Below are 26,027 nucleotides of genomic sequence, written 5' to 3' on the forward strand. Positions count from 1 at the left end.
GATTTGTTCTAAGAAATTCTTCTAAGGATGGGGGACACTTTCTCTTGACCAAATAAATAGCTTATTGATGGTGCTCATTAAATATTTTTGAGCCAGAGAATAGAGGCTTGGGACTGAATGCCAAAATGAAGGAATCTGAGATACATTTATTTGCTAATGAGGGACAGATGGGTGATCTGTCCTGCAGAATTTCTTTGCAGACACTGCGTTGTGGACCTCTGAGGGAGAATAAAAAGAGAATAATAATTATTAGAAACATATTAAGCACAGAAGTCATAAAAGGGAGCCCAGCCCAGCCCAGCTGTCGCCTGTTCAGTGGTAAAGGGTAAGCCAGTCTAGAATTTCAGTGACTCGTGTCTGAATTATAATTTTTGGTACTAGTGTAATTAAAAAGCCATTGCTGCCTTTTATGTTATAAAACAGAGGGATGATCCTATCGTCGCCTACATAAAAAACAGGACAATGTATGTGAGTCTACTATAAATTATTTAAAGAAATAACTGTAAATTTAGGTCCCAAAGGATAGATGTTTCATCATGTTTCTGTTTGGCATCAGCGTTTTCCAGAAGGTTGAAATGTATCTCTCCCTGACAGCAAACGGTTCTAGAGACCTTGCTGTTGGCCTTCCAGATATATCAGGGCGAGGATTATATCACTGGCGACATTTCCAGGGTCAAAGAATTTAAGGCAGAGGGTGATTTTTAAAGGACTCTGCACCTATTTTATTTTTAACACTGGGTAACAGAAGTCTAAGAGAGATTTACGCTATTTACGCATTGTCTTGGCAGAGGCAGGACAATAATGGGGGGAGATTTCTGGACGTCTGAACAGCACTTCCTCTACTAGAACATTCAGCATTACCCTGAGCCTTTATTGTTTGTGTAGTGTCTTCATGTGAAGGTTCACCGTCCACTACAGGGAAAGCCAGGCATCGCCAGGTAGAAAGCTTTTCAAATGATCTGACCTGAGGACCTTTTGGTGCAGCCCCTCTTCAGGTGTAACATACGCACACATTGTGCGGGGATCTTGTTAATATGCAGATCCTGGCCCTGTGGGTCTGGGGCAGCCCTGGAGTGAGATGCGGGGAGAGCTCACACCTCAACATCAGAGGTCAGCACCCTCAAGACCTTCCAGAGATGCTTGGACGATTCAGCGACTTCTATTCCGTGGTTTAGGGACATCTTTTTCTATTCTATTCTAGAGCAGACTTTGAGAAGATCACAGTACAGGTGAACCAGGTAACGCAGGAAAAGAGAAAGTCCCTGTAGGTATGACATGTGGCCCTTTTCACGTTGCCCAGGGACTGTATTTTGTTTTAGATTGCTTCCTCTGCACCGTTTTATTGATATTAATCGACATAGAACATTGCATTAGTTTGAGGACAACGTAACGATTCGATACCAGTATATATCGTTAGACGATCACTCATCACCTCACTTAGTCGCAACGTTTTTTCCTTGTGATGACAACTTTTAAGACCTGCTTTCTTACTGCCTTTGGAATGTGTGACACCTGTTGTCCATCTTAGATCCCCAGGAATTATGAACTTCCGGTTTTAAGATAAATAAGTTCCAGCAATAGGTTTTGGGTTTTTTGTCCCCTTTTCTCAGCCCCTGAGTTTTGCACTTGATTGGTTTCAACTCTTGGTCTTTACAAACAGCGGAGAGAGTAATTTCTAACTCTGTATTGGAAACAGATGATTATCATTCTTAGATTTTAATTAAAGACTTTAGAACAAAGAACTGAGGTTCTGCGTAGCATTTTATGCCCGAGAGAAGAAAACCATCACTCCGGAACTTGGACAATATGCTCTCCTCTCCCCTTAAATACCTATCCTCCTGTCCTGTTTGACGGCCCTTACATTGGTGAGCTGGGCGTGAGCCTCTAGGAAAGGGGCCAATAGCTGGCTGTGCCCGCTGAGAACCTCCCTGTGGGGCGGCATATTGTCACTCCTCTTTAGGGGTCTGAGATCCTCAACTCTGCTTGTTTCACAAAAAAGTAAAGGATAAGCAAAGTTTATTCTGCTTATCCTTTACTCTTCCACATTTTTGTTCCCTCCTCCGTCACGAGCTTCACTCTAACGAAACAAGGATGAAGGACGGTGCCAGGATTCCTGCTTTGAACTTGACCCTTACCCCATGTCCAAATCTTCCCCGAGACACCGATCTCCTCAGCCTTCCTCAGCTGCCAACTAAATATCTAGCCAGTGCCCATTTGAGGCGGGTTGGCACCTCTTGCAGATTTTGAGGGGGAGAAAACCACCCTTTGATTGCTTCCTCACCATGGGTTTCTGTTCTGGGCAGCTGCTCCAGATACAGCGTTAGCATAAATGGACTCCTCTGCCACCCTGAAGCCTGGGGAGATCAGAGCTTTGGTTTGATTATGAAATGTGCCCCATTCCTCCTGTGACGTCCTCTTAGGTGGTAAGAATTGGTTCTGGCTTTGCAGCTTAGCCTTCTGAGTTGTGGAGCATTATGTGGCTTTGGAATGAACGTCATATGTGAGGGTTTATAGTACAGGGCAGCTTTCCCAGACTGGACGGAGACCCCAGCAGATCCTGGGCATGTGACTAATGTCTTCATGGCAGGGAGAGTGGGGTGGGGGGGGGGCTTCTCCATGGTGTTAGCGGAGATCTCCTGGTCCTTCTGTCTAAAACTAGCTCCCTGCTGGCCTTCTCTCTGCTTTTTCTTCAGGGGTTGGTTCTATTTTCTGCCTGATGAGTTATAGACTGGCTGGAGGGTTTGCCCCTGAACTCAGTGTTTCTGGTTGTAATTACAAAACAGTTAGACTCAACCTCACTCAGTGGTTTTTGACTTTCTGGTATCAGGACTCCTTTAACGTCTTAGAAAGTATGGAGGACCCCAAAGAGCTCTTGTTTATTGGTTTCTGTCTGTTGATATCTATCACCTTAAATTAAAGCCAAGGAACTTAAAAATAATTATTTCGTTTAATTAGTAAAGCCATCATTGCATGGTAACATAAATTAACATCTTTTAAATAAAAAGTAACTATATTTTCCAAAGCAGAAAGAATTCAGTGAGAAGAGAAGCATTGTTTCCATTTTTACAAATCTCTTTAATATCTAGCTTAAAAGAAGAGGGCTGGCTTTTTTTTATATTTGCTTTTACATCCAGTCTATTGCAGTGTGTTGTTTTGGTTGAAATGTATGAAGAATATTTAGCCTCAACAGGTACTGAGTTGGAAAAAGAAGTGTTTTAATAGCTGTTTCAGATGATCTTGGATATTCTTCTTGAAAGTAACATATGACAAGTGGCAAATTTTTAAAGGTTAATCAAATGCGGAAATCTGAAATTGCATCAATGAACACTTGTACTGTTAGACATCCATTGATATGTCCTATGTTTTAGATCTTCTACCTGTGAATGGTTTTTATAACTTCACACATTGGTTACTTGCAAAATACAGGAGTTATACAGTTTCTAAATGTTGACACATTTCATTATACCATAACACAAAATCACATCGGTGATTAACTTCAACACCTATCTCATCAGGAAAGTCTTTTTTTTTAATGTATTATTTATTTCTGAGAGAGAAAGAGAGAGAGAAGGAGAGACAACGTGAGCAGGGGAGGGTCAGAGAGAGAGGGAGACACAGAATCTGAAACAGGCTCCAGGCTCTGAGCTGGCTGTCAACACAGAGCCCGATGTGGGGCTTGAACCCACGAACTGTGAAATCGTGACCTGAGCCAAAGTCAGACGCTTAACCGACTGAGCCACCCAGGCACCCTTCATCAGGAAAGTCTTGCAGAATTGGAAATCGATCAAGCTCATAACGGAGGATAAAAATTTTCCAAAATTCTATTTTTTCCTTAAAAGTTCAAACTTCATCCCTGATAACAAAAACTCGGTTGTTTAACTTGACAGGCTCGTTTCATTCGAGAGAAAATATCTGCTTAGTAGCCAAGTCTGAATAGCTAGAGATCATCAGTCATTCTTTTGAGGAACAAAGGTGTCCCATGGAAAGTGGGCTAGTTCACGACTGTAGTGCACAGTGAGTGTGTTTCCTTGAGGCAGCCCCTGGCCTTGGGGGCCCCAATGCAGCCAGAGGGCCTTATGCGTACCTCCCACTTAATATTTTGTTACAGGGAACATCAAACAGACATGTGCTCCAGGGTTGAGAGTTGATAAAATTTTAATTTTTTACTTCTTTGTCAAGGACATTCTAAGTGAAACTGGCATTTTCCCCCCTGCAAATGTTTGATGGTAGTAAAGACACATTGATTCCTGCCACAAAGTGTCTGCTTTGATTCGTGTGAAGGTATGGACAGCTCTTCTCACTTTCGTTTTGCGTCTTTAGTACCGACTTCAACAGAGTGAAAAAGACACAATATGTTTTCGTATTATCATAAGATAGTTTTGGCTTCGTGGAACCTCTCCCCGGAGGCCCTGGGAGGCCTGCCCTGAACCAGGCCTTGCCTCTGGCCTCTCTATGCACTTTCTGTGCACTTAACCTATTTTTCTTTAACACCTCCAGGTTAGTTTTGAACAGTCAGCTTTTTCTGTCTTTGACCTTGAAAACCACTTTGAACGTTTGTCTTTCCTCTGGGGAGACTCTCTGAATGGCTTCTTTGTAAACAGCCTTGGATCACTTTGCTGAAGTACAGTTTGACAGTCCTCATATTTTGTGTGCCCCTTGACCTTCACCCTCAGGGTCTCGGACCAGTTCCACCCACACCCACGCCCACCTTGAGACCAGCACCCCACTCCCCTCTGGGGTCCCCCAGTCACAGCCTTTCCTGCCTCTGTTCATTCTTCCAGGCCTACCAGCCTCTGGCAAAGAGCCAAGTCAAAACCAAAGGGAGCATTTCTTAAAATCCCACTTAAAAGATAAAATAAAAGTGGGCCGGTTACTATTACAGAAACCTAACGTGGTTAAACCAACCTTTCTGTTAAGCACTGTTGCAAGCTCTTTAGGTAGTAAACAATAACGAGGGAATGGAGTGGATTGCTTTTCAGAAAATCAGCTTGCTCCCCTTGGGAGAAGAGCCAGGAATCTTGCTGTGAGGACAGCGCAGTCTTGGGAAGGAAGCCGGATTATAGGGAGCACGGGAGAGCTTGGGTAAACAGTGTGCCTCACCTTTTTTCTTAAGCTTGGCACTGAACAGAGGGAGAGAGCGTGATGATATTCCAAGTGGGAAACTGAGTCCAAAGGAGGGTTTTTGCTTCTAGAGAGACTGGCCGATGAGGCAGGGTGGTTGGTGGGGTACAATTAATGGATGAAGGTCCTGGAGAGGATAGACTCAGGAGGGGTGCAGGAGGGCTTCGGGAAAGGGGAGGAGAGCTTCCTTCTCCGAGGCAAGTGATGTCAGGCACAGGCGGTGAGAGAGCTTTTAAAAGAATATTTTTATTGCGGTGAAATTCTTGTAGTGTGGAATTAACCACTGTAAGGTGATCAGTTCAGTGGCATTTAGTACATTGGCAGTGATGTGCAGCCAGCGTCTGTGAAAGCTGAAATGAAATGGGATCACATATGTCCAGGGGTTTTGAAATGGAGTCGGGGGCCCTGAAGGAGGCGGGGTTTGTGCAAGTCCTCACGGGTGGAACTAGGAGCTATTGACCTGGGCCAAACTGCAAATGTCCCAAAGATGCCACTTGAACACCTGCATCCCGCTACTGGGAAAGATTTCGCTTCGCGATGGCCTTAGCAGCCACTTACATTCAGTTAAGATTACTTTTCTGCCAACACCCATCAGAGTTCTTTGGAAACAACACAAACAGTCTTTCCCTTTTGTCTTTAAAAACCCTTGACTTTTATTCCTATAGTGGGGAGTGGGGGGTACAGTTTGGATTGCTACAGAATCTGAGCTCCCAAGGGACCCCAAAGAAATGCTTTTGTTTTATTTTAACAACTAACCTGAACTCTCTCTCTGTGGGTTTACTTGTTCTTGATATTTCATATGAACAGAGCCATGCAGTATGTGACCTTTTAGGACGGGCTTCTTGCTCTTGTGTTTTCCAGGTCATCCAGGTTGTAACCTGTATGAGCACTTCCTTTTCACAGTTGAATAAGATTCCATTGTGTGGCCATGTCACAGTTACTTACCCATTTACCATTGATGGACACTTGGATTTTTTTCAGCTTTTGGCTTTTGTGATAGTGCAGCTGTGAATATGCGCACCCAAGTATTTTGTTTGAGTCCCTGTTGTGAGTTCTTTTGAGTGGATAGCTAAGGAGTAGAATTGTTGTGTTGTATGGCAATTCTGGTCTAGGCAGGGTTGGGCCCAGGACATCTGGTCAACCCCAGGTTATCCTTTGCCACTGTGGTTTATTTCTAGGGAATGCATGGTAGAGAGGTTTAGAAGAGCTGGTACCCTGATACTGCCTTGACTGGAAACTGGCCAGGAACCTGTCACCTCTGTGATGAAGGGGCAGGACCGGCTTCACCCCACAGGTGTCACCCTGTCATGAACCATCCTATGGATTGCTTCCTGCAGACTGGCTTTTCCTTGTCCTTCAAGAATAACCCCAAGAAGCTTGGCCCAAACCTGCATGTCTGTTACTCATCAGTCAGTGAACTCATCCCGTACTCAACTTCCTTTCACGTAATGGGCATCGGAGGCTAAGATCAGCATTTAATTGAGCAACAAGCATTGGTCTTTCCCAAGTTCACGCTGGAGGAGAATTTCTAGTTTAATAATTCTGCAATTACAAAGATACTTCCAAGTCAATAAGGGGCAGAGGAGCTGGCTTCAGAGGGAACGAGAAAGCTCTCCCTGGAATCCATCAGGTGCTCAGTGATGGATAAACAGAGGGAGGTTGCTGTGAAGGCAAGGACCCTCCTCTATATGACTTTGATTGGCTTCCACATGATTCTGGGCTGGAAATTCAAGCTGTGTCTTAACCTTAAACACAGGTAACTATATGATATGTGCATGGGGATCTCATTTAGGGCTTGAGGGTGGAGGGAAGGGCACAGAGAATGTTGGTGTGACCGTCTTCTGGGAGTCCACAGTGGTCATGGCAAATGTGGAATGTTCCAGCATTCTCCAGAATATAAAGGTCATTAATTACGTAGGACATCAGAAGCGTCGTTTATACATCTCTTTTTTGTAGTCTCGACATTTTGGCAGGAAGGGCAGGAAGACGAAGTGCATGAACACAGGAAATACTGGTGGGAGCTCACACGGTGCCATTTATGCATTCCATAATTAATTATGTGTGTGTTTAGATGTGTACCTTTGGAAAAATTTAAAAATTGTTTCTTTTTCTCTCTTTCTTCCCTGTCTGCATTATAGTTCAATAGCTGCTCTCTTCCGAACTTCACGAAAATGATTTTGGTCTTTCTTTCCTACTAGCTTCTTGCATTTCTTCACATGCTTTCTTCATCACATTTTATTTAGCTTCATAACTATCTGGTCTTGGTTTAATTACGTATATATTGAAGAGCTGGCGAGCAAAGTGCAGTAGGTAATCACCACCAAATAGTGCCAGCAACAAAGCGTGAAACAGAGTCCTATAAATCAAGCAAATTAACACAGGGGACATTAAAGGTCAGTGGAGACTAAACATGATAACAGCAGTTGAAGTGGGGAGGAAGCCACCGGCTGAGGAAGTTTCATAGGGTCTGGAATGGAAAGAGAGCCTGCAGCAAGATGAGTGGCAAGTGCCATGGTTGGTTTGAACTTGGATCAGGTTAAGGGCAAGGCTGCCTCACAGGTCAGGGTCACAGATTGTGGGAACTCACACTGGAATGTGATCACTCTTCTTCAAGTTTGCAATATCTTCATTGATTTTTCAACCAAAAGTTGCTGCTCTATTTTGGGGGTTTCTTTACACATGGAAGATTTGGGGATTAAAAAAAAAGGTACTATGTTATGAGAGGTCACATCGGAAGTGGCTGCCAAATTTGACTTTCGCCTGCAGAGCTTTTCAGGTTGCTAAAATAAACACAAATGTTAAGAAGTGTGGGTTCCATACTTAGATTAGTATAATATTATACTTCCGTTTTCTACTGAAAGAACAATCCATTTTACAGTTAATCAGAGAGACTCCATTAACTTCAGTTGGTTGAAATTCACAGGACAGAGACATGAGGTGCATTGTTGTGTCCTCGTAGAGAGGCTTTCCCACTCACCATGGCCCTGAGACGTGGACGTTTTCTTCACCCAGATTATTGGCTGTGGATATAGATACCCTCGGGAATTAACTTACGTGACTTCAGGAAGGGCTGAAGTTTCAGACTTTTGTAGTACTTCCAAAAGCACTAACGTTTAGCTTTGTTTAGAACAGTAAGGAGCATCTGAAGGCATTATTTCTGTCATCTAGCTAGAGAATCGAAGGCTACAGTAAATTACCCACGTGTTTAAAGAGAACGGCTCCTGTGCTGGGTCCAGACAATGTCAGTGTGGACTTCCACATTTATACGGCCCATTCCAATGAAGTGTGAGGCTTTGTGGCTCTGTGGCAACCGGTGGACCAGAGGCAGATCAGGAGTAGAGCTTCGACCCTGGTAGTCACTGATATTGAGTCATTGCATCCGCCAGAGCCTTCTAATCACAATGATGTGCAACTAGCACCTGTGAAGCACCTGTGAAGCCGAAATGAAATGATCACTTATGTCCAGGGGTTTTAAAATGGAGCTGGGGGGCCATTAATGAGATGGGCCTTATCCCGATGATGGGGATGATGACAATGCCCATGTCACTGAGGCCTGAGAGACGTGTAAGACCTGACATTAGCACACATCCATCTAGGAGCTGGAAGACATCCAAATGGAATTTGAAATGAGATCATTTATGTGGAGGCATTTTGTCAAGTCCTTTACAAATGAAAGGTGGCATATAGGCTACGCAAACCAATGAAAATGGCCTTCATTACCTCCGTCAGCAGCCACTTTCTATGGCCCTTGTTGCCCTTGGCGCTCCGGCCCTATTACCCTTGGAAGTTTCTCCTTCCACTCAGCCTATTTTGAACTACCCATGAACGCTTCTGGCCTGCGCCACGGGTTTTAATTGACTTTAGTGGAAGTCATCTGGGGCTAGGCTCATGTTTAATTTCCTTCTCAGAGATCCAATATTCAAGGATACTTATTGGAGAAAGTTGATACTAGAATTCCTGAATCCAAAGCCCCTAGCACGTGCTTTATACATTATCATTTTTGTTTCTTTTTTTTTAATTAAAAACATTTTTTTAATGCTTTTATTTATTTTTGAGAGAGAGACCTCTAGTGGGAGAAGGGCAGAGAAAGAGAGGGAGACACAGAATCTGAAGAGGGAGACACAGAATCAGAAGCAGGCTCCAGGCTCTGAGCTGTTGGCACAGAGCCGGACGCGGGACTTGAACTCACAAGCTGTGAGATCATAACCTGAGCCGAAGTCAGACGCTCAACCGACTAAGCCACCTAGGCGCCCCTGTTTTTGTTTTGTTTTGAAGACCCATGCTACGAACAAGTGGTGGCACAGTTGGCCACAGAAATGGGCGATTGGCCGTTTGCCTGTGACTTTTTGACCATTGTTTTAAAGTGCTGCTTATTAGTTAAATTTTTCTTCAAAGTTGTATTTAAATTCCAGTTAGGTAACAGGTAGTATAACATTGGTTTCAGGAGTAGAATTTAGTGATTCTTCACTGTATCTAAATGTATTTTTTAATTTTGCAGTTTAAAACTGTTGACAAATACCAATCGTCGCCAGAAATGCTCATAAATATCTAATTGCTCCCCAAGGAAAACCTTGTTAAAAGCATCTTTGAAAAAATAAGCACAACCACAGTTATCAGCCAGCAGTAGTCGGAAGAGATAAATTTATTTATTCATTTATTTAAATAAATTGTTTAATAGTTTTTGTTTATTTTTGAAACAGAGAGAGACAGAGCATGAGTGGGGGAGGGGCAGAGAGAGAGGGAGACACAGAATCTGAAATAGGCTCTAGGTTCTGAGCTGCCTGCACAGAACCCTTTGTGGGGCTTGAACCCACAAACCACGAGATCATGACTTGAGCCAAAGTTGGACGCTTAACCGACTGAGCCACCCAGGCCCCCTAAGATAAATTTATTTTAAAATTTTTCTTTTGGAGGTTTTTACTTCTGAACTGAAGGTTCTTTCTTTATTTTTTTAAAATGCTTTTAGAAAACAAAAGTAACTTGACACTAGCTTTGTCTTGTTGCCCATGTGGTTGGACAGAAGGCTGTGCGTGGGCTGGGGGTGCTGAGATGATGTGAGTTCCGAGGGTGTTTAGGGAGACTGTTTCATCCCCAATTTCCTTGACATGCCATTCTGGAGGGATGCCTGGACTCCTGTTATTTGAGCTTAATTCCGGTGTAATAAAGGCATGATTTCCTATTTAAATGCAAATGTCCCTAAAATGGTCTCAAGCTAAGGTTTTATCTATCATTAAAACCGAGTAACTGAGTTTAGTAAGGGGTTGGTTTTGTAGGTGAGAGAATAGTAGATAATTCTAGGTGTTGGATAGGAGAAAAGGGGAGCTGGGTTTGGGGAGGTGAGATTTGTCAGCAAAACTGAGCCCTGTGTTTGGTTTCCATTTCTCCCCAGCTTAGAAACAGGGGAGGCTGGTGACATCTGAGCCAGTCAGTCGTCTGAGACAGATGTTACACTAAATAAATAAAGTACTTTTATTTTAGAGGAGCCTGAGAAACTCTAGAAGCACTGATGCGATATCATAAGTGACTTGGAGCCTTATTCCATAGCAAAAGCTCATATATGCATCCCTCTGAGAAGACAGGAATTTGGGCCAGCTGAGGGGACTTTTTTTGTTTCTTTCCAACATGAGCATCTAGCATTATATTTAGAAAACATTAGTTGAGATTGATTCCCATACTGAGGGCTGTCATATGTCATAGCCCCAGGTCAAGGTGTATCAGCCTGTGTCAGAGCCCATGCACACGAAAGAGGAAATGAATTTAGTGTTTTATTTCCAGCACTTACGTGGATCTGTGCTTATTAACCCAAGGACTTCCACCCTCACAGCCCCGTGACATGGACGTCTCATCATCCCCATCTGATGATGGGGAGATTGAGGCTTTGGGGAATTAAGTATACATTTTCTTTCTTTCTGAAGAAAGAACCTTAGGGGCGCCTGGGTGGCTTAGTCGATTAAGCGTCCGACTTTCGCTTAGGTCATGATCTCGCGGTTCGTGGGTTCGAGCCCCGTGTCGGGCTCTGTGCTGACTGCCAGCTCAGAGCCTGGAGCCTGTTTCGGAGTCTGTATCTCCCTCTCTCTCTGACCCTCCCCTGCTCACGCTGTCTCTCTCTCTCTCTCCTAGAAATAAATAAAAATATTTTTTAAAAAAAAGAAAGAACCTTAAATCCAATATCCTGTTCTAAGAATCCTGCATGAATCATACCGGCATCAAAATGGTTAAAATATGATACATTAACCAAGAAAGTTTGAAAGGAAGGTATGAGCAGCGTTAATGTTCTTATACTCAAAATCTGTATGCAGACTTTTCTTTCTTACCTAGAATTGGAGGATTAAATTATTACATGGAAGAAATCATTTCATGTTAATATTACAGATTAATAAAAATAATTTGAAAGCAAGCAAGATTCATCCTGCCTGTGAACTTAACTAATTCTCTTGCCACCCTGAGTTAGATATTTTGATGAGTTTCTTCTGGAAATTATTAGAATGATTCTTTTCTAATTATCTTGGAGAAACACACTTATTAGATATAACCTGCCTTCTTCTCAGTATTAAAATGATGAAAGCAACAAATGTTTAATGAGATAAAGTTTAATTAAAATGAATGATAGGACCTTCCCACCTTTGCTGGTTTCACTTCAATTTGTGTGCCTTTACATTCAATAAAGTGAGAAATGCATTTGGGTTTTTGTTTTTGTTTTTTTTGCGGGGGGAGGAAAGAAAAAAAAAAAACCAAAATTTATTCTCCAACAACACAGACAGCATCAGCAGGTAAAACTACAGGGGTTTCTCCATAGATCATACATTCACAAGGCATTATTTGCTTAACAGTGAGAAAGCCTCTGGTGTGTTCTCTGTAACAATATCCACTTCACAGTGTAAACAGGTACTAGCATTGTGTTCAGCTTATACAATTTTAGGAGGAAAGGCACAACATGGCAAAAAAAAATTTTTTTTTTGGATCCTAAAGTCAGGTGCAATAACACAGACAAACTTTTGATAACAGTTCTTGGTCTACTTTTCCACATAGAAGGAGACTTGTCCCCTTAGAAATTAAGGTCTTTCTCTCTTCTTCCTTGTTATACTGTTAGAGCAATGTGTCCTCATTCGCTTCATATTATGTATACAAAAAGGGGGAGGGGGAGTTTAAAATGAAGAACAATAACGGTATCTTTAATGTTCAGTTTTTCCCCCTGTACATCAACTCAGGTTGAAGACAGGGCATCGGAACACTTTAGCAGTCACAAAATAGGAAAATAGACTATGGCTACAAAAATAAAAATAAATGAGGTAGATAAATTAAAGCTTTCATACCCATGACTTGCCTGTTCCAACTTCGTAGCCTTCATGCAACACTCAGAAACAATCTTCATAATTACTTGGCATTTAAGTTGCACCGAGGACATTTTTGTACAAATTCGGAGGTGTACAAATTGATATGTGTACCTATGAGAAACATATCCTTCCATGAGAAATGCATTTGTTAAATCAGGGACTCTACATAAAACCTTTCACAATAAAATGAAAAGATAGTTGCTGTTTTTTTCCCCTTTCCGAATACCGAGGACATGTTTTTAGTCAAAATCCGCGGTATCGGGGACAGAACTTTTGGAATTTAGGCTATGATACATATATTGCAGATTTATATGCACGTTCTTATTTCAATAGGAAACCAAGGGGCTTAACAATCGCTTTCACCTTCCATAAGGAAGGCTGAACTGATCCTTTCTATCAACTCTGCTGTGTTTCGCTTATTTGTTTAACATCTCTCTCTCGGGTTGGATTTGAGCCTATCCACAAGAGTACATAAACTACTAAACAACTTACAGAGAAGGAACAGAGATGTAAGGACGGAGGCAAAGAAGAATGATAGGTCCCCTAGGAAAGTACAGCTAGGTTAGTTGTCTATGCACAGGGGGAGCCCCGCATACTGCTAAAGATTGGAATTGGGGCACACACATATTTGTTAGCCATGACCCATGTAATCCACCACATATGTGAGAGGCCCAGTGGGAAGGAAGAGAAACAGGGAAACAGAAGGGGAAGGAGAGAAGAAAGAAGGTTAAGAACCACACATCAGAGAGTATCCCACAGGAGCCCTGTCATTGCAGTGAATGTCACCCAGGTGGACTGTCTCCCCATCTCTGGATTTTGGGTTTCAGATGGTGACGAGGGTCTTGAGCTCTCTGTGCCTCATCCCCAAAAGGACAAAAGCCGCCACGCGGGACTGACCTCAGGGTAGACCCAGAGCCATTGGAGTGTCTGCAACAGTCAGGACAGGGAACTAGGGGTTCTCTCTGTACGGGATCAGGTGTTGCACATTTTTCCTGAGGCAGATACAGGCAGCTCCTGTGTGGTCTCCATATCCATTTGAGGACTGGACCTTCCCAAGACTTGTAAAGGGTCAGTGTGATCTTAATGGGAAAAAAGAGACTGGGGGTTTTGATGGTCTTACTTAAGCCTGGTTTCTTTCTTTCTTTCTTTCTTTCTTTCTTTCTTTCTTTCTTTCTTTCTTTCTTTCTTTCTTTCTTTCTTTCTTTCTTCCTTCCTTCCTTCCTTCCTTCCTTCCTTCCTTCCTTCCTTCCTTCCNTTTCTTTCTTTCTTTCTTCCTTCCTTCCTTCCTTCCTTCCTTCCTTCCTTCCTTCCTTCCTTCCTTCCTTCCTTCCTTCCTTCCTTCCTTCCTTCCTTTTTTGAATATCTGTAGTTTCTGCTTTGAGTAATGTTTATTTTTAAAAACCTTTATTTTTTTGAAATTAAAAAAAAATTTACATCCAAGTTAGTTAGCATCTAGTGCAATAATGATTTCAGGAGTAGAATCCAGTGATTCGTCCCCTACATACAACACCTACTGCTCATCTCAACAAGTATCCTCTTTAATGCCTCTCACCCATTTAGCCCACTCTGCACCCAAAACCCCTCCATCAACCCTCAGGTCTCTGTATTTAAGAGTCTCCTGTTTTTATATTATTTTTGGTTTCCTTCCCTTATGTTCATCTGCTTTGTATCTTAAATTCCACATATGGGTGAAGTCATATGACATTTGTCTTTTTCTGACTAATTTCACTTAGCATAATACACTCTAGTTCCATCCATGTAGTTGCAAACGGCAAAATTTCATTCCTTTTGATTGCCGAGTAACATTCTATTGTGTGGTGTGTGTGTGTGTGTGTGTGTGTGTGTGTGTGTATTTATATTCTTTATCCATTTATCTTTATCCATTTATCAGTCAGTAGACATTTGGGTGCTTTCCATATTTTGACTACTGTTGTTAGCACTGCTATAAACATAGGGGTGCATGTGCCCTTTCAAAACAACACACCTGCATCCTTTGGATAAATACCTAGTAGCGCAATTGCTAGGTTGTAGGGTAGTTCTATTTTTAATTTTTTGAGGAACCTCCATACTGTTTTCCTGAGTGACTGCACGAGTTTGCATTCCCAGCAGCAGTGCAAAAAGGTTCCTCTTTCTCCACATCCTCACCAGCATCTGTTGTGGCCTGAGTTGTTAATTTTAGAAATTCTGAGAGGTGTGAGATGGTATCTCATTGTGGTTTTGATTTGTATTTCTCTGATGATGAGTGATGTTGAACATTTTTTCATGTGTCTGTTAGCCATCTGAATGTCTTCTTTGGAAAGGTGTCTGTTCATGTCTTTTGACCATTTCCTCACTGGATTATCTGTTTTTGAGTGTAGAGTTTGATAAGTTCTTTACAGATTTTGGATACTAACCCTTTATCTGATATGTCATTCGCAAATATCTTCTCCCATTCCACTGGTTGCCTTTTAGTTTTGCTGATTATTTCTTTCGCTGTACAGAAGCTTTTTATCATGACGAAATCCCAATAGTTCATTTTTGCTTTTGTTTCCCTTGCCTCTGGAGATGTGTTGAGTAAGAAGTTGCTGCGGCCGAGGTCAAAGAGGTTTTTGCCTGCCCAAGCCTGATTTCTAATCTCTGCTTATATAAAATCTAGCTTGTGATCTGATTTGTTGATTTTCATTACCTCAGACAGGAACAAGGAAGAGGGACAAGTCAACTGCTTATTCATCCTGTTTTACTGATACAGTCATTTTATTTGTAAGTCTTAGATTTCTCAGTTTTTGGAACTGTGAGATCGTAGATTTCTGTTGTTTAAGCCGCCCAGTCTATGGTCCTTTGTTATGACAGCACTAGCACATTCATGCACTGAGAGTGGGAACGAAACCCATGCGGAGGTTGTCAGCACCCCAGGGTGGCACGCAATCACTTGCAGGAAGATAATGGCAGTGAGGATCTGTGGCCTCATGGGACTGAAACCGAGGTGCGTCAAATCTAAGGCGTTGGAGGTCATCCCCTTCAAATTCCCACTCGATGCATAGATGCTCTCGTCATCCCCTTTCTCAGAATGGCGTTTGATCCTCACCCCTCATACTTTGTAACTCAATTCCTTGCATTTCTGAATATCTTAAATTGTAAGAATGTTTTTGCAGTGAGACCAAGTCTGCCTCCCGCGGCCTCTGAGGAGCTGTGTGACCTTGAACAAGCTACTTAAATTTTCTGAACTGTTTCCTCATTGGTGAAATAGAAAAATTATTCTGATCTTGCAAGACTTTTGGGAGAATTAAGTGCCTCTTCAGCATGGTTCTTGGCAGATAGCAGGGTCTTTTTTCAATAGATGGTAGTTAGGTGCTCTGCCCTCTCTCCACTGGCTTTCCATCTTTAGAAGAAGTTACCACTGGTTCATTATCTTTGCTTTACACTTAAAAATGTAACCCAAAGTGGGTTTTCCATCTAAAGTAGCTTGAGGAAGATGTTATAGGAATGATCTTTATTTTTCAATGAGTCCTTCTCATCAATAATTTATACATCAAAATGTCCATTTTATTAAAGCTTTTCCTTTACCATTTTCTTTTCATGTAGCAAAGGAAATGACTAGAAGACTAGATGGAATTTTAAGATAAGAAAATTAGAATGGTATCTCATTTACTTGGGGGATCAGCCTTCTCCCCACAAGGGAAATTCAATAAAAAATGAATTTTCAGTGACATTTTTTTAAAGTCAGACTTTACATTTGCTAATGGATTAGAACTTTTCATCAAATAAATGCACAGATACTGATGAACTGAAGATCCAGGCTGATTCCATTGAAATCTTATGCTTAATTATGGCCATGCTCAAAGTGCTGAGAACACAGAAGTTGCCAGGATATGGTTAGAAATTGCTTTTGAATGTCTCCATTCTGCCAATCCATATATCCACTTTTAGAGAGAAAGCCTTTTGCAAAATTTCCTGAAAGACATTTACTTTCTTCTCCCTCGAGTAATAAAGTAAACTTCAGTGTCCTTTGGAAGGAAAGAGCAGGGCTCTCATTTATTATTGTTCCTATTTTTCAGAATTTAACATTTAAGCCAAAGAAATGAATTCTAGGAATTCTTGAATGTCAAGTTTTTAATTTAATGTTTAGATGATCTTCACGTTTTATTCCTTCCTTCCTTCCTTCCTTCCATCTTCCTTCCTTCCTTCCTTCCTTCCTTCCTTCCTTCCTTCCTTTCTTTCTTTCTTCAGAGAGAGAGAATTTCAGAGCCCAACTTGGGGCTCCGTCTCACAACTGTGAGATCATGACTTGACCCTAAATCAAGTCGGACGTTCAGCCAATGTTTAACCACCCAGGCGCTCTGATCTGCATCTTTTCTAAGCTTCTTTTTTTTTTTAAATTTAAATAAACTGCTCTGTTTGTAATTAATGAACCCAAATAGAAGAGCAATAGTATGTCTCGGGCTAATGGGAAATAAGATTATGAGCCATAAGCAGACTCAAGCATATTGTTTAAATTATATGCATAATGAATGAGCAGTAAGACTCAGCCAATAGACAAAAATTGTAAAAATGTAATTCAGAGTGAGTTTTCCTTTGAGATAGCTTACTGTGTTCCCAGCAGGAGGCAACACTTTGTCTCTGTGGCTGGGCTCCAGGGGCCTGTGTGTGGCCTGGTCTCAGAAAAAGGCATGTATCGGGATTTTTATATCCTAATGAGAATGCTCAGATGGCCTCTTAAGTTTTACATCCAGATAACCATTTCTGCCTCTTGAAATACTGAATCTGGGTTTAGAAAAAGACTAAATTCTACTTGTCTAAAAGACCATGCTAGACTGGCCTTCTGAGCCCTCAGTTACAGCTCACCTGTGCTTCATCAAACGAAAATGTGTGCTGTGGTTACTGCTTTGGATATAAGTTTTAGTATCTGTCAGCTCTGTGATTTCAGACCCAAAAGACCCACCAGTCAGGTTCCTAGGAGCTGGAATAATGGGACCTTGGCTGAAGATCGCCGGGACGAGGCTTCCGTGGCCTCCGTGTCCACAGATTCGGGATCAGTGCCCCTCGGGGGTGATGGTACAGCTCAGGCTGGGATCTGAACCATTCTGTGTTGTTACCCTAGACAGCAGGGACCCCCTGCCACCTGTCCTAAAGTCTGCTCCAGGCAGTGTACGCTGTCTGCAAAAGGGGCTGCAGAAAGCCCCTGCTTGGGGATTCATCTTCATGGACCGTTACATGTGGGGCTCCCCCATTAACTAGGAGCAGGAAGATTCCAGAGCTTTCTCTTGCTAGAAAACAGACTCTACCTCCTGACCCTGCCAGTATCTAGAGAGCTGGTTTAGAGAGGTCTTCTGGAAGCAGCAGCTCTTCTGTTGGAGCTCTGGGCTGGGTGTGCCCTGCTCCCGGCCTCTGTGTGCTGGGGGCACTGAGAGGCAGCCATGCCTCCCCCCCCACCCAGTCCCCCCAGGATGAGCTGAGCTGCTCCTCCAGAAGACTCTGCTGTTTAGAGGGAATCAGTGACATAATTCTTGTTGTCCGCAGGTGGAAGCATGCCTGTCAGTCTTCTAGGGCAAGGGGTGCTTCTGGTGTTCTGGATATGAAATCAGTTTCCAGAGTGGGACCTCACAAGCAGGGGACTCAGTGGCGAGTGCACACAACGTTGTCTCTCTGTAGCATCCTTACTGAAAAGGCGATAGCAGATTCCACAGGGAGGAGCTAGACACCAGGCACGGAGTGTGATTCTAATTTTCCAAAGTTGTATCTTTCCTTTCTTGGGTCTTAGCCAGAGGCTTGCATAAAAACAACAACAAAAAAATTTTTTTCTGAAGGTTTATTTATTTATTTTTGAGAGAGAGTGTGAGTGGGGGAGGGGAAGAGAGAGAAAGAGAGGGAGAGAGAGAATTCTGAAGCTGTTAGCACAGCGCACAGCCCAACGTGGGGCTCGAATTCATGAACCATGAGATCATGCCCTGAGCTGAAGTCGGACGCTTAACCAACTGAGTCACCCAGGTGCCCCCAAAACAACAAAATTTCTTCATTGTGGAGATTTTCCCTTCATAAAAGTGAGAGTAATTTGGCAAACCACCATGTCTGTGTCACCTGTCTCCAACTACTAGTAGTTCATTAGCTAGAGTTTTGACCTTGCAGATGGTCAGACATTTCACTACGAAGAGCCCAGATGTTGGAACCAGACCGGCCCCTGATGGAAATGGAAATTAGTCCGGGGAGCCTTTAGCCAGGAGTGGCTTAAATAATCCCCTTTCCATTCTCAGAGGTTTGGGGCCCCTTGGTTACCTTTTGGCTTGGGAATTATCTTCAACTTCTGTCCCAGTATGCCCGGGAGTAAGAATGTGCGGATGAACAATGTATAAGTGGCTATGATGCTATCTTAGCAAAGCACAAGAGCTTCAGAGATAGATGAGGAAGTCGAAGATGACCCCTTACGTGCACAGAAATGTCTTTCAAGGCCACAATTCAATAGCCTATTATGAAGTCAGCTCAATTCAATGAATGCTCAGGCATCTATTATGTCTGAGTAACTAAAAGTCCCAGATGTCAAGGGCCTCCAAGTCTGGCGAAGAATTTTCCAGTCAAAGTTTTCAAGTGTGTCCATGAGTGATTAGGCACGTTGTGTACAAGAGACACTTTCAACCCTCAGGAAGGATATTTTTACTCTATTTTGAAACTTCATTTGAATAAATTTGGTATTATTCTTAAGACTAAAAAACTAGAATCAGCGAATCTAAAGGACAGTCAATGACGCTGATAAGGAAGGCAGCTGGATGGCAAGAGAAGAGGAGACAAACCAGACAATCTGGAGCAAGAAACTAAAATATCACATTTGTTGAGGTTATTTTTAGAGTCAAGGTCAAGGGTGCCCTACATGCGTCTGTGAGACACAGTGGTGTATGATAGGACAATATCCAGCCATGAGTGGAAAAGGTTTGGAATCGATGATACAGGTTTACACCTTGACCTTATACTTGCTGGCTGGGACACCTTCCAGAATGTTTCTGTCCTCTCTGTTGAGTCTGTTCTCAGTTCCTAAAATAGATCTGATAATAGCTACCTGACAGATGTGGTGAAGACTAATGAGAAAATTCAGCGTAAGCAAGCTCTATAGACAATGAGATTCAGTGTCTAGTCAGCTGGGACTTTTATGTTCATGTTGATGTCACCAGGGCACCAAAACGAGATAAGTGTATTTTCTGTATACTTTTTTAAGGGAGAGGGTAAAATAGAACAATGAATTCTGACTCTGACAGAGAGAGAGAGAAAGCTCTTCAGAAAACGTGTCTCTCAGGGGATGATTTGTTCATGACGATTAGGGTTTACTGAGAGGTGAGAATTGCAGAGAATGAGACAGAAAAAGTAAGATGGGGCCAGGTTGTCAAGGGCATTATGTGCCATGATGGGGAATATGGACTTATCAGACATTTGACTCTGTATTTCATAAAGTTGAAATATTAAAAAATACAAAAATATAGATCGGAGTCAGAGAAGATCTAAATTAGAACGCAATATCCAAGTCAGGAAGAGGAAGTAGCCGTAAAGGGCACAGAAGCCTAGGCGGGTGTGAAAGGTGAACTTCCGGTAGACTCAGAGCATACCCCAGGTGAATCCAAAAGGAGAGAACATGGGCAGTCACATGATCTGTGTCGTTCATGCTCATGAGCACAAAACATCAGCTCTCACAACTAGCATAACTTTTACTAGCACTTAAATGAGTGAATTTTGGGGCACCTGGGTGGCTCAGTCGGTTGAGTGGCCAACTTCAGCTCAGGTCATGGTATCGCAGCTCATGGGTTCGAGCCCTGTGTCAGGCTCTGTGCTGACAGCTTAGAGCCTGGAGCCTGCTTTGGATTTTGTGTCTCCCTCTCTCTCTGCCTCTCTCCCTACTCATGCTCTGTCTCTTTCTCTTTCAAAAATAAAAAAAATTAAATAAATGAGCAAATTTTCTTGGGCAGGGCTTTGTAAAGGAGGCACCAAATGATGTATGGCAGAAAATGTTCTAACCGGCAACCTTATGGTAAATATAATAGAAAGTGTAAGAGGGATGTTTCTTATAGGGCCCTTCTCTTCCCCTTCTCTACTTTATTTTTCCCCATGGCATCAATCCCCTCGTTTACTACATTATTTACCTGTTTGTTTTATTTATTGTCAGCCGCATAGACTAGATTATAATTTCTAAGAGACCATTTTCTGCATGTTTATACTTCCAGGTCCTAGAGCAGTGCCTGGAATGTAGTGGGTGCTCAGTAGGTATTTGTTTTGTAGGTGAATAAATGAACGCAGGTCTGACTGAAGCTTTTTAAACCTGGCCCTTTTCAAAGTGAGCTTCCTACCACTGAGAAAGTTTCATTAATGTGCAAATGGAATATTTGACTTCAAGCCGTTGAGGAAAATTGAGACTCCACACTAGACTTTGAAATTAATCTCTTTACTTGAAAAATACTTTTACGTATGCATATACAATAACTTTGCAAGGAAGTATCTTTCTGTCATTTTGCTAAATTACTATTTTAAGTAAGTCTGCTTTGTCTTTTGTGCTGGTTAAGTGAATTGGACCTAATTAGTGATACCATAATGGGTGAAACTTCTTAAGGTTGGTATAACAGTTTACAACATTGGGTGATTGCTGTTTTCCACAGCAAATATGCGAACAATATAGTTTTCTTTTATTTTTTTTTTAATGTTTTATTTATTTCTGAGAGAGAGACAGCGTGAGCAGGGGAGGGTCAGAGAGAGAGAGGGAGATATAGAATCTGAAACAGGCTCTAGGCTCTGAGCTGGCTGTCAGCACAGAGCCTGATGCGGGGCTCGAACCCACAAACCATGAGATCATGACCTGAGCTGAAGCTGGACGCTTAACCGACTGAGCCACCCAGGCGCCCCGTAACAATATAGTTTTCTAATAAACTTTCATGCCTTCTTACAAATCAAGACTTGAACTATTAAAACAAATCTCTTATCGTTCTGAGACTATAGATAAAGGAAGAAATCTAGCTTTATGGATGATCTGATACAGAATACATACAAACTTCACTGGGGTGTAGTCATGGGTATGTAAACCCTTATTAATCTTCCTTATCCATCAACTGAAGTTTTAAGAATCAATTCTGTGTTTTGCTTGATCAAAAACCATTGTTTCAGCAGCCTCTTAAAATTTTTTTCAGGGGTGCCTGAGTGGCTCGGTTGGTTAAGTGTCTGACTGCAGCTCAGGTCACGATCTCATGGTTTGTGGGTTCAAGCCCCGCATCGGGCTCTGTGCTGACAGCTCGGAGCCTGGAGCCTGTTTCAGATTCTGTGTCTCCCTCTCTCTCTGGCCCTTCCCTGTTCGCTGTCTATCTCTCTCTAAAAAATAAATAAAACATTAAAAAAATTTCTTTTAAGCAACATATTTTCCACGGGACACAACAGAAGCATTGTATGCAAACTGTATCCCCCAAATAGGCAAAGAAATGCATCTGCAATACGGAACTGCTGGGTACAAACCAAGTAAATTTTTGAAGACAGCTGCCAAAAATAATGACACAGAATAATTTATTACGATGCTGACACGCATTTTGGACAAACTGGACATGGACAAAGTTTACATCTCAAAGGCAGTCATGAATCTGCAGATGCACAAAGGACTCCAGACACGTCCCTGGAAATATCCCAGGTGTACTGTGTTGCACATTTGGGCAAGGACAAGATTTTCCTTAGAAGATAGTTCTAGAAAAGGAGTTTCCTATTTAATAGGCTGCCTTTCTAACAGTCCTCGATGCAGCTTCTCCCAGCTTTCAACTACAAAGTCTATGCAAACACAAACAAAGGGAAGAAAACTCAAGTATCATGAGAAACCAGATAGGGAGTAGACTATTATTGCTAGCAGGCAGAGGGAATTTCCATCTGCCACAAAGAGAGGTGAGAGAGGATGGGAACAGAAGGCAGATAATTTAACTGAAGAACAAAAGCCATTGCTTTTAGTCCACTCGTTCTGGCTTCTAACATATAATTGAAGAATGCCTTATGAGACTTAAAAAGAGATGATTATGCAGGTTACAAGGATTTCTCATAACCCCTTAACGAAAACACATTCAATTAACAAAAGAAACACACCTACATAAAACCTGGCAGTTTGGTTGAGCTAAATGTTGTGTTTGACTGTCTGGCCTCTTGCTTGGTTGCTGAGGTCAGGGGTCCATCCATTCCTGGTTTGGTCACTTTTGGCGAGGAACTATGATCTCAGGGTGCATGGGACAGCTTTCTTTTAGAAAAAGAGTCCATTGGGATGGGGCAGGTTAAATGAAAGCACTCGAAGTATAGTTACAAGTAGAATGCATTTATAACACAAGGTTGCAAAATGCCTCAGTGGGTGTTCCCTCTAGGAATGCAAGGTGGGGTGAGGACTATGACAGTTGAACATTCACAGATTGCTAGGTCAAAGACAAGAAGAAATATGGGGCACCCAGCTGGCTTAGTTGGCTAAGCATTTGACTTTGGCTCAGGTCATGATCTCACGGTTTGTGAGTTCAAGCCCCGCATCAGGCTCTGTGCTAACATACTGCTAAATCAAAGACAAAGAAATAGATTATTGTTTTTTTAAGAAGCTACAATGGCGCTTGATACAATTCAATCATCAATTCCAGTTGTCTACTTAGTAGTAAATTCTGCAGCTCTCCCTTTGAAATCAAGCTTATTCTAGAAGAGCCACCAGTGCAACCATGAGGACTAGAGAAGGAATGGGGGGCGTTATCATTATTTGCAACTGATATGCACTTGCGGGGGGGGGGGGGTTGTGTTATCTAGAAAACCCAAGAGAATCAAGTAAAAGCTCTGATCTATAATGAGAGCTCAGTGGGATGACCAGTAATATAACTCTAACATTTTATATGCCGGTAATAATCGCTAATAAGTATGATGGGTATTGTAAGAAAAAGACCAGGAGAATATTTTGTAGCTCATTAACAGTAGCTACAAAGAAATCTAAATATGCCGTAGTAAATGTATCAAGAAATCTGTAAGAACTATTCAACTTGATTGAAAGGCAAAATGTATATATATATATATATGAGAAGAATGGAGACCTTCCCTCTATCCGAGGAAGGAAGATACTGTGTTGGGCTTGGGGGTCAGGGGGTCAGGGTCCCGGGTGGGGATTCTGAGTTAGCAACACCTCGAGAAGAGAGGAGAGTCTCTCTGAGAGTAGAGGCAGGGGGCTGGGGCTGGGGAGGGGGAGGTGGGAGAAAAGATGGTCTTGGGAGTGGCCTGTGGGTGGGGCTGTGGACAGGTAGAGATTTGAACCCCTGCCTCATGTCTGGGCTTGGGGAATGCTGAAGGTGCTTTTTTCTGTCTCCTTTTGACTTTTTGTAAGGACTAAGCTTTGCTTATACAGTTATTCCTTTGTTTCCTCTACTCCCCTCTTCATGAAGATCTGCAGTAACAGGATACATTGCTTCCCATGGGATTTGGGGCCAGATTAGTGTTTCTTTTAGATGGTTGTCACCTTCAGGCCTTAAGGCCTTAAGAAGAGAGCAGGAAGGCTCGGTTTTATTTGGATTTTACAACTATCTCAGAAAGGAAGCTTCCAACCAAGTGCAGTGCTCTGAGTCTGAACTAAGGGTCTTGTTACCAAGATAACAGTGATATAAACCAGACAAAAAGCTTATTTTCCCCTGCACTCAGATCATATACATAGCTGTACATTGAGGCTAATTTACAGGGTGATTCAGTAAATTCTTTCAATGCTCTGGAAGGTGGTCAGAGTAGGACACTGATGATGTTTTTTTGTGGCGAGTGCTGGCCGTGCTGAAGGATTTTAGTTGGCTGGCATGACATCTAATTTAATGGCTGTAGCACAATGTGTCTTCTCCAGCAGCACTGTCATTTCTCATGTCCTGTCAGCAAAACTTCATTTCTGCTTAAAATACAGTTCTCTTTCCCACTTCTATTTTGAATGAGATTGAAAATGGTTGGGATAAATATCAATAAAAAAAAGAATGAGAAAAACAAATGTTTGAAATTAAAATGTCAGGAAATACATACAACTTCTCTCGAAGCTCCGATTGTAATCGGATCAAAATATAAGTGATGCGGTGAAAATACTCAGTACTTGGGTAATTATAAAAAGAAGCAGTGCCTTTGAACTTCGAGTTACGTTGCAGAGCCAAAGCATACATTTTCGAGGATTTGGGTAACATGTGTGATACATTTGTGTTTCAGGCAACTTTTTCCTGTAGCTGTGATGATCAGTATGTGGGCACTTTCTGTGAAGAATTTGATGCCTGTCAGAGCAAACCTTGCCAGAACAAGGCCAGCTGCGTGGATGCAAATGAAAAGCAAGACGGGAGCAATTTCACCTGCGTCTGCCTTGCTGGTATGATTTCCATAGATAAAAGTCACTATCTATCTCTCTGTAGAATATACACTTACTCATTAAGGATGCCCAAGCAATGCATTGTCCAGCTGGTAGACAACGCAACTTGGACATCTCATTTCATGCTCTCGGTGTGTGCTTCATATGACTGGGCACGGAAGAAGGAAATTCACATGGGGACAGACATCCGTGTTCCGTGGTGGGCTTTCTGACATTAGGATGCTTCCGTCTTAGTGGTCCTCCACTTTTGTTCTGGGATAATGACCTCAAAGAGAGGTCCTGGAGGCTTCAGAAACGATCCTGCAAATATGTCCTGAGCGTGGACTGGGACTGTGCTGGGCGATTATGCTCAGTAACAACAAGAATCTAGGATAACCTATGCAGGTTGCTATGTAAAGCCACCTCATCCTCTCGTTTGTGTTCATTTCCTTTTGTTCATGTATGTTCATTAAGCCGAGTTCTTGGCACACTGTTCTCCACGATGAGGGAGGTCTTCCGCGTTCCTTGATCAGTATGAGGGATTCGTGGGTATTAGGTGAGACTTTGAATCCTTGTAGCACAGTGGGTGACCAGTGGGACAGCACAGAAGCCCATATGCCCGCAGACTTCTATGCTCCACAGTCATCTCGATTGACTCGCTGCTCAGCCAATTCAGTTATTAACCCTCCGGGTTAACCCTCCAGGAGCACAAATGGCCTTTGCCAGTGAATGTTCTGATACAGCTGTTTCCATGCAGCTTAAAAGCAGCCCCCAAATCTCTCCTTTTTTACTATCAAATAATGTGCAAAACTGGCATCACCTTTCCTTTTCCATCTCATCCTGTTGCCAGCATCTGCCCCGGGAAGGGATTCAGGATGAGGTGGGGGTGGGGGAAAGCCAGAGGGATAGAGAGAAGGGGCAGGTGGAGTGATGAAGTGCTCACTGTCAGAAATGGGACCCAATGACGCAACAGTTTATACAAAAACCTGAAAGTTCTTCACTCATCTCTTCCAGCCCAAAGATCGATCACAGGGGTAGGTAAATAATCTGGTATATTCTTTCCAGACCCAGTCTGTGTGTGTGTGTGTGTGTGTGTGTGTGTGTGTGTGTGTGTGTGTGTGTGTATCTACACGTGAGTGTATATATTTCTCTTGGACATCAGATGGTTAAGTATTTTTCTACATGCTTTTTAAAAAAAGTGATTACAGTGTAAATATTGTTCTATAACTTGCTTTATTTTGTGTATATTTACCAGTTGATCATAGACAATCTTTCAC

At 42.4% G+C, this 26,027-nt stretch overlaps 1 protein-coding gene across 1 annotated transcript in view; it reads left to right on the plus strand.

The window, feature by feature from the left end:
• The window catches only part of DNER (delta/notch like EGF repeat containing), a 330,055-nt gene that overhangs the window by 186,646 nt on the left and 117,382 nt on the right, over positions 1–26,027 (plus strand). Inside the window, exon 6 of the mRNA XM_039234597.1 lies at positions 24,618–24,771. Within this exon, the coding sequence (XP_039090528.1) occupies positions 24,618–24,771 (154 nt within the window). The remainder of the gene's footprint in view (positions 1–24,617; positions 24,772–26,027) is intronic.

Source organism: Hyaena hyaena, unplaced genomic scaffold (assembly GCF_003009895.1).
Source record: "Hyaena hyaena isolate Hyena2069 unplaced genomic scaffold, ASM300989v1 scaffold_86, whole genome shotgun sequence".
NCBI lineage: Eukaryota > Metazoa > Chordata > Mammalia > Carnivora > Hyaenidae > Hyaena > Hyaena hyaena.